A 9,658-nucleotide genomic window follows, 5' to 3' on the forward strand; every position below is an offset into this window, starting at 1 on the left:
GGTCCATCTGGAAGCTGATTGTAGCCAGAGATTACCTCCAGAACAAATGATTTTCCTTAGTGTACAAAGTGTGCCTAAGTGAGGCCAAGGCATCAGAGCAGACTTATCTCTAGATGAATCTCTGGCCTTGTCAAGTGCGATGCTCCTATTTAAGCAAAACTGAAAGTTCTCTTCAGAATCATCAAAATCAAGAAGTCCTTCTTAAGCGTTCACACTTGTCCTGTTGAAGCCCAGCCAGCACAGAAGAAGTCAGCAGTGCCCATCACCATTGCTGCCATGCAGGGGCTCAGGGAACCCCCCGCCCTGATGTCAATGCGATGCCAGAGGGACTGGTGCTACTCCAATAGTCTGTTCAGTGTTAAGACTGAGAAAGTTGTCGAAATTCAGAACATCTGGTATGGGACTCTCAAGTGGGTTATTTGTGTGGTCATCATCATCTACATTTGGTAAGTCTGAAACCACAAGCTTCATTTTCCTGGTAATTCCCCAACCTAGCTCTTCATCCTTATCTTCTTCTGCTCTTTTGAACAGGCCCTCTGCTCTCTGTCCCCTCTCATCTCCCTCCACCAACACTCTTGCCTTTTTTCCCCACCCAGTTCCCCCTTCCTTTAATGCCTTCCCCTCCTCTTATCCAGATCCTACCTATCACCCAAAGCCCAGCTCACATCTCAGCTGCTTAATGAGTATCCTGAGGGGCGGCCAGGTGGCTCAGCGAGTAAGAGCACCGGCTCCAGTGTCGGGATGACCTGGATCAAATCCGGGCTCAGATACTCAGCACCACACCCAGAAATAACTGGCCGTGTAACCTTGAGCAAGTTACTTAACCCCGATTGCTTTAAAAAAAAAAAAAGAGTATCCTGAATTATTCCATTCACAATGCCACCCCTCTCCTTAGAGATCCACCCAAATGGAGTGGTCCACTGTGACAATCATCTGGGCATCGGGCACACATTGGTACTTGATAAATTCTTGCTGATTGACTTTGTATCTCTTTTCCTCCACGTAGTACTGGGCACAAAGTTGATGTTCAATAGATAATTGTTGAATAATTGAATGAATGAAATGTAAGTCAGATGGCAACATCTAACTTATCTGACCCTATATTTTCTTGGCTATAAAATTATATAATAAAATACATAAATATTAATATGAAATATATATTTAATATAATATATAAATATATTGTGTTGACATGTTATATATTAATATAATGTTGATGTAGAGATATATTGTTATAAATATATTGTGAATAAATATCTAAATATATAAAATTATATCCCATTGGTAAATTTACTAAGGTAATAGTACAGTAACCAGAGGCAGTTAGGTGGTGTAGTGGAGAGAATACTGAAGTTGGAGTTGGGAAGACCTGAATTCCAATCCAGCCTCAGACACTTACTAGCTATGTGACCCTGGACAAGTCACTTAATAGCTTTCAACCTCAGTTTCCTCATCTGTAAAATGGGGGTTACTAATAGTACCTTCCTCCCAGGATTGTTGTGAGGATCAAATGAGATAATATGCATAAAGATGCTTTGGAAATCTTATATAAAAGATCTTCCCCCACAAAAAAGTTAAAATAGCACCTTAGGGCCAACAAAGTGTGGGTGAAGATAAGTAAGAACAGGGGCATAACCGGAGTCCTCCTGGGACAATTTTAGAAGATCAGAAGAAAAATCCCAGAACCAGGTTTGGTCCCAGTGAAGAGCAAACGCCCCCAGGCTAGGTTCTGATTTAACAGCAAGCAGCTAGCCTCTTAAACAACTAGCCCCAGCCACCAGAACTTTTACCCCAAGGATAGTGAGGGGAGTTGGGCTCCGAGGTAGATCAAGGGAACCTCTGCTGACCAGGAATTGCAGACTCATCTGTGCTGCGAAGAGCATTGGGGGTGACGAGACACAAACACATGCCTGGTGAGTGCAGAAGCAGCGGGCCACAAAGCCCCTGGCTGTGGACAAGTACAGGATGCTGGAGGTTTGACTTTGGTTTCAGGCTAGGGTGAGAACTGAAGATCTGGGGCAAAAGGCAGCATCCCCCACAACCCAGGGCTAGAGGTGACTACAAATAACTAAGCTATCATCACACACACACAAATGCACACGCAAAGGAAAAACAATCCAACTATAGAAAGCTATTATGCGAATAGAGACGATCAGGTTCATCTTCAGAGAAGGAAATTGAAAAGAGTAATGTCAAATGGTCACCTGCTCAAAAAGAATTTCTCGAAGACCTTTAAAAAGACTTTAAGGGGGCCGAGTCAATATGGCAGGAGTAGAAACAAGACTTCCTCTCAGCTCTGGCTTCCACCTCCCCCAATTCATGTAAAAAATGACTCTAGACAAATTTTAGAGCTACATAAGCCAGATAATGCTAAAAAAAAAAAAACAATAACAAACCCAAAAAAGCTAATTTCCCACTGGGGACAGCCTTACAGGCTGGCAGGAAGTGGCCAGCACAGTGCTCTGGGAGCCAACCCCAGCCAGGCTCGATCCAGAGGTCTTAACCTCAGGGAGGCCTGACCAGCCACTGGCTGGAGGGACTTCAGATCACCAGCAGCTGTGGCAGTTTCCAGAATTATCAACCCATAGATGCCAAGGACAAAGTGAGAGCTCAGTGGAGTGTAGACTTTGGGACCTGGGAATTCGGAGTGCCATCCAACCTTTGCCCCAAGGGTGAGAAGCGGCTGATGCCCTTCGGCCAAGCAGCCACCATGGGGCAGCTTCAGTCCATGGGGCAGCTTCAGCTCCTGGCCTGCAAAGTGTAGGGGGACCAAGGGACCAGTCTGAGGGGTAATTGCTCCTGCTTTAAGGTGCCTGGATCTAGATTGTGGTCTAGGGTGGAGGTCCTAGGGTGTGCGACCAGCTTGCCAGAGCATGTGGAGGCTTCAGAGAAGGCACCCAACTAATACCCTCGGCAGCTGAGAAAACCCCAGCATTTGGGATAAAGCTCCCGTTTCTGGTAGCAGAGTCCTACTGTGGCAAAAAGCCCAGAGGTCAAGCAATTAAGGGGCAATGTGAGCAGGCAAAGGAAGCAAAGCACACAGAGCAACCCAACTTTACACTCATATTTTGGGAACAAAAAGGATCAAAGCATGGAACAGGAGGAAGACAGCAAAGTCAGAACTCCTGCACCAAAAGCTTCCAACAAAAGAATGAGGTGCTTACAGGCCATAGAAGAGCTTAAGAAGGATTTTGAAAATCAAATAAGAGAAGTGGAGGAAAAATTGGGAAGAGAAATGAGAACCATGCAAGAAAATTATGAAATGAGAGTCAACAGCCTGACTGAAGAAAATAACACCTTAAAAAATAGACTAACTCAGATGGCAAAAGAGGCTCAAAAAGGCAATGAGGAGAAGAATGCTTTAAAAAGCTGAATTTGCCAGATGGAAAAAGAATCTCAAAAGTTCACTGAAGAGAATCATTCCTTCAGAATTAGATTGGAGCAAATGGAAGCTAGTGACTTTATGAGAAATCAAGATACTATTGGGGTAGCCAGGTAGCACAGCGAATAAGAGCACTGGCCCCAGAGTCGGGATGACCTGGGATCGAATCTGGGCTCAGACACTTAGCATCCACCCAGAATCACCTGGCTGTGTAACCTTGAGCAAGTTACTTAACCCCAATTGCTTTGAAAAAAAAAAAAAAAGGCACTATTAAACAGATTCAAACAAATGAAAAAATAGAAGGCAATGTGAAATATCTCATCGGAAAAACCATTGACCTGGAAAATAGATCCAGGAGAGACAATTTAAAAATTATTGGACTACCTGAAAGCCATGATCAAAAAAAAAGAACCTAGAAATCATCCTTCAAGAATTTTTCAAGGAAAATTGCCCTGATGTTTTAGAACCAGAGGGCAAAATAGAGATTGAAAGAATCCACTGATCACCTCCTGAAAAAGATCCCCAAAAGAAAACTCCTAGGAATATTATAGCCAGGTTCCAGAGTTCCCAAATCAAGGAGAAAATATTACAAGCAGTCAGGAAGAAACAATTTCAATATTGTGGAAACACAATCAGGATAACTCAGGACCTGGCAGCTTCCACATTGAGGGATCGAAGGGCTTGGAATATGATATTCCAGAGGTCAAAGGAGCTAGGGCTAAGACCAAGAATCACCTACCCAGCAAAACTGAGTATCATGTTCCAGGGGAAAATATGGTCATTCAGTGGAAAAGAGGACTTTCAAGCATTCTTGATGAAAAAACCAGAGTTGAATAGAAAATTTGACATTCAGATACAAGAAGCAAGAGAAGCTTGAGAAGGTAAACAGGGAAATCATAAGGAACTTATCAAAGTTGAACTACTTATATTCCTACATGGAAAAACATAATTGTAACTTATGAAACTTTTCTCAGTATGAGAATAGCTGAAGGCAATAGAAATGTATATATGTGTGTATGTATACATATATATGTGCGTGTGTGTATGTATATGTGTGTATATGTATACATACATATATATGTCTATATAGGAGGGTATATGGGCATATGAATACATATGTGAGTGTGTGTATAAATGTCTACAGGTATACATAGACAGAGGGCACAGGACTAATTGAATAGGAGGGATGATACTTAAAAGGTGAAAAAAGAGGTGAGAGAGGAATATAATGAGAGAAGATGGGGAGAGACAGAATGGGGTAAATTATCTCATATAGAAGAGGCAAGGGAAAATTGTTACAATGGAGGGGAGGAACAGGAAGGTGAAAGGGAATGAATCAACCTTATTCTCATTGAATTTGGCTTAGGGAGGGAATGACATACACACTAAATAGGGTATCTAACCCTACAGGAGAGTAGAGGGGAAGGGGAAGAGAGGGGGGATGATGGAAGGGAGGGCAGGCTGGGGGAAGTTGGAAACATACACTTTTGAAAAGGGAAAGGATCAAAGTAAAGAATAGAACAAGTTGTGGGTGGAATAAGATGGAGGGAAATATAGTCAGTCTTCCACAATATATCCACTATGGAAATGTTTTGCATAGTTACTCATATACAACCTATATTGAATTGCTTATCTTTCTGGTGAAGTTGGGTGACAAGGGAGGAAGGGAAAGAATGTGGAATCCAAAGATATATATGCATATTATTATTAATATTTTACATGTAACTAGGAAATGAGATACACAGGCAGTGGGGCATAGAGATCCACCGAGCCCTACTGGAAAGTCAAAGGGAGAATGGGGGAAGACATGGGAGAGAACAGATTGGGGGAGGGGATATTCAGTGGGAATGCTGTTTTGGGGTGGTGGGTAGGGAAAATTGGGGAGAAAATTTGTAACTCAAAGTCTTGTGGAAATGAATGATGTAAACTAAAAAAAAAGGGAAAAAATACTTTAAAAATCAAATGACAGAGATGGAGGAAAAACTAAAAAAAGAAAATAAGAATAATCTGAGAAAAACAGGAAGGAATGGAAAGTTGGAAATATAAAAAAAGTATGAAAAAAATGAAAGTATGAAAGGAAAGTTAACCAACTAGACAAGGAGATCCAGAAGCTTAAGGAAGAAAATGACACCTTGAAAATTAGAGCAAAGTGAAGCCAGTGAAATTATAAGAGATCAAGAAATGATTAAACAAAATATGAATAATGAAAAATAGAAGAGAAAGTAAAACATCTTAAAAGGAAAACAACAGATTTGGAGAATAGATCAAGAAGAGAAAATATAAAAATAATTGGACTAACTGAAGACAAAACAAACCAAATTATTATTAGTGGCCGTGTGAAATTTATTCAAGCTAATGAGGGGAGGAGGCATTAACAGCTGGGAAAGATCAGGAAAGATTTCATGTAGAAGGTCAGTTAAGATTTGAAGGAAATTAGTAGTTCTAAGAGGTGGAGATGAAGAGGAGATGAGGAGCATTCCCAGCATAGGGGAGGGACAGTACAAAGGCCTGGAGGTGGGAGATTGAGTATCCTGAGTGAAGAACAGCAAGAAGGCTAGTTTGCAGTGTGTGGAAGAGAGTGATATATAATGAATCAGTTCCTACCCTGAAGGAGCTTACATTCTATTGGGAGATATAATATGTACACAGATAAGTAAATGCAAAGAAGGGGAAGTGTCAGGAAAGATACATAGGAGAGAGGTCCCAACTGAGCTGAACACTGAAAAAAAGCTTAGATTCCAAGAGGCGGGAATAATGAGATGGGAGTGCATTCTGAGCAAATATTTGTTGGATGAGGGCAAATTAGCCTAGAAATTTCTTTAGTGTAGGACTCTCTTTTCCCTTTTTCTCTTTTCCACAAATTTTAAGGCTAAGAAGGGGCAGGTTCACAGTCAAAGGACTTAGAAACCACAGCAAAATGCCTTATTTGTCTTTTCTTCTTGCCACATTCAGCTTTGGCTTGTGGAGTGAGAAACTGTACCAGCGCAAGGAACCCCTTATCAGCTCTGTGCACACCAAAATCAAAGGAATAGCAGAGGTGACTGAAGGAAATAAGACCAGAGTTTTGGACACAGTAGATTGCACCATTCCCTTACAGGTGAGAATCCCTGAAATCCCATGCACAAGAATCAGGTCTCTTGAGTATTCACTTTCTTATCATTGAGAGGTTTTTTTTAAAAATTATTTAAAAAATAATGTAATTTTTTTCAAGTTAACAAATATAAGTACTTATTTTCTCTTCCTCCTCCCATGAAAAAAAAAATAAAAAGAAAATCTTTATATCCAAGATACATAGTTATTCAAAACAAATTCCCACATCGACCATGTTCAAAAATGTATGTTTCATTCGGTATCCTAAGCCTGTCAGGAGGTAGTGAGTGTTCCTCATCATTGGTCCTCCAAAATCCCGTAGGGTCATTGGGCAGATCAGAGTTCATAAATCTTTCAAACTTGTTTGTCCTTATAACATTGTTGCTTATTGTTACAAACTGTTCTCATTCTTCTCATTTCCTTCTGCATCAGTTCATATCAGTTTCCCAGGTTTCTCTGAAGTTGCTGCTTTCATCCTTTTTTTTTACAGCACAATAATATTCTGTCCCGTTCGTGTACTGTAATTGGTTCAGTCATTCCTCCCTTAATGGGCAACCTGTCACTCTCCAGTTCTCTGCTGCCACAAGAAAAAGCTGCTATCAATATTCTTGTTCCTATGTACTCTTTTCCTTTCTTTGATCTCTTTGGGGTGTAGGCCTAGTAATGGTTATCACTGGGTTAAAGTCTATACAGTTTAAAGACTTTTTGATAGTATCAAAAGTTTACCAATTTCCACTTAGGAGTCAGAGCATGGAGACCCTAAACAAAGAACTTAATATAGGTTTGGTCTCCCATCACGCAAACTGTCTACCTGAAAAATCCAACTCACTGAATAGGAAAGAATAAATATTAGATTGTCATCTTGAATAATAAATGACGAAAGAGCCACAGGAGCTCTATAACTACTGTTAACTCTAGAAAGCTCACATAGATTATCACAATCACAGCTAACTCTAAAAAGAAATAAATAGTTGAATAAATAAATAAATAATAGCCTAATAAATAAATAAAGTAAAATAAAACCAAAGAGATATCAGTGATCACAAGCAAAAAGCTTTCCTTATCCCATTGGAGGAGGGAAACTAGACACACATGTGCCCAGGCCCCCCTCTAGTAGGAGACCCTCTTCAGTGCAGGGAAATCCCAACACTATATACAGTGAGCTGTAGCCCTGACAATGGGGTTAACAGCAACAATGAGAAGAGTCTGATTCATAGTAGTACTGTAGGTGTTTGTCTGAGCTCAGACACCACTTGATGTTGGTGCGAAACAGTTCTGGGATTTTGCTGTGGCTGAGATCATCCAGAGGGTGAGGCAAAGAATTATTGTTATGACGAGCTCAGGACACAGCCTGCTTGCTGGGCCTAAACTCTGGAAAACAGGGTGTCTCCCAATAGTAAAAGGAGAGGGGTGGTCTTGGCCTGGGGATCCTGACAAGATCTACCATGCTCACATAGACCCAGATTAGGGGACAATGGATTGCCTTAAGAAAGAGTTCTCCACCTGACTCTACTTGTTACCACTTCCTGCAAATAGAGTTAATTCAAAATGACTTAATTTACCAGACTCTGATTTACACACTTCTCAGAAAGACGTTCATTGTGGAAATGAAAATACATTTAGCTTGAAAAGAACATGGCCTTTGGAAAATCCCGTGTGGCCTCATTCATTCCATTGACCACACGCCTACTATGTATCTGTGCATTTTGCTAGGCAATGAGGCTAACAAAGGGTTAAGTGAAATCCTGTCCCTGACTCAGGGAGTTTACAATTTTTGGAGTAGAGGTATCTTGATGTAGTGGATGGAGCCTAGGGCCTGGACTCAGGATGAGCTTAGTAAGAATCCTGTCTCAGACACTTAACTAGCTGTGTGACCCTGATGTCACTTAACCTTTGCTTCAGTTTCTTTATCCCTAAAATGAGGGGGTTGGTCTAGGTAAAGTCTAAAGTCTTTTCCAAATTTGTCTACTCTTGAGAACCACTGGGTCAGCACAGGGCCATTCCCTGTGGACATTCCCGGATCTTAACTAGGGTTAGGATTAGAATTTTGGGTTTGGAGGCTGGTTATCTGGATAGGATGGAGGTCCACCCATCTCCCAGCCCCCCAGTGGCCCCAGCTCCAGCTTTGGAGGCTGTTTTGCTGTGTACAACTTTGCCTTTCTTTACTCCACCCGGTTTGTCACTACATTTTTCCAGACTTATGTTTAATGAGCACTCTAGACCAAGGCATTCTCATCAATTGCTCTGATTCTGCTAGCCATCCCCTGGGACTGCTCTCACCAAAATACCTCTCCCCTCCTGTATGCTATTTCTATCCCTGTCACTTTAGCACAGCATCTGGCACACAGTAGGTGCTTAATAAATATCTTTTTATTCTCCGATGAGAATAATATTTCCATGATTATTATTAATGGTAATAAAGATCTAGAACATTGGCAAATTTCACTCATTTGGAATTTTTGTGTTCTTTTTCTCCTCAGGGAAATTCATTCTTTGTGATCACTAACTTCCTAACCACAGAAGGTCAGAGGCAGGGGATTTGTCCCGAGGTAAGGGAGATTATGAACAGGGGTGGAGGACCTGTGCAGGCAGGGAGGGCTCAGTCTAGAACCAAGAGAGACACCATCTTCCATGCTCTCTGAAGAGGGTGGGTGTGTAGGTGTGTATGTTCTGAAATCTTGGGGGGGGGAGAATACTCAGGAAATGGGTACGAGACTCTCCAGACACTCAAGAAAGGCAGAACTGTCTTTCTTTTCATTAATTGCATGTCCCAACACTTAGACGGAGCCTGACACATGGGTGTGTACGAAGTGCTTTATTGGGTTGGAAGAAGGGCTAGTTTGTGATTTCCCAGTTACAGGGAATTCCCTGATGACTAAATCCCTTTCAGCAAGGCAAATCGGTACCATCCCAGAAACTCTCCTCAGAGAGTAGCCTATAGCATGGAGAGTGGCTTACCCAAAGACACACAACCAGTTCCATATTAGAGATGGGACTCAGACCCAGTTCTCTGAGGCCTGCGCTCTCGCTCCCTCTCTCTCTGTCTCTCTCTCTCTCTCTGTCTCTCTCTGTCTCTGTCTGTCTGTCTGTCTCTCTGTCTCTCTCTCTCTCTCTCTGTCTCTCTCTCTGTCTCTCTCTGTCTCTCTGTCTCTCTCTCTCTCTCTCTCTGTCTCTCTCTCTCTCTCT

The 9,658-nt window shown here is 41.7% G+C and overlaps 1 protein-coding gene across 1 annotated transcript in view; it reads left to right on the forward strand.

Moving 5' to 3' along the window:
• The first annotated feature begins 276 nt into the window (after positions 1-276).
• LOC138156168 (P2X purinoceptor 7-like) overlaps positions 277-9,658 on the forward strand; it is a 34,031-nt gene continuing 24,649 nt past the window's right edge. The window contains exons 1-3 of the mRNA XM_069081384.1: positions 277-446; positions 6,335-6,479; positions 8,953-9,021. Coding sequence (XP_068937485.1) covers positions 277-446; positions 6,335-6,479; positions 8,953-9,021 — 384 coding nt within the window. The remainder of the gene's footprint in view (positions 447-6,334; positions 6,480-8,952; positions 9,022-9,658) is intronic.

The sequence above is a fragment of the Petaurus breviceps genome, unplaced genomic scaffold (assembly GCF_028583685.1).
Source record: "Petaurus breviceps papuanus isolate PSGF00001 unplaced genomic scaffold, PetGlider_PUasm1.0 99, whole genome shotgun sequence".
Classification (NCBI taxonomy): domain Eukaryota; kingdom Metazoa; phylum Chordata; class Mammalia; order Diprotodontia; family Petauridae; genus Petaurus; species Petaurus breviceps.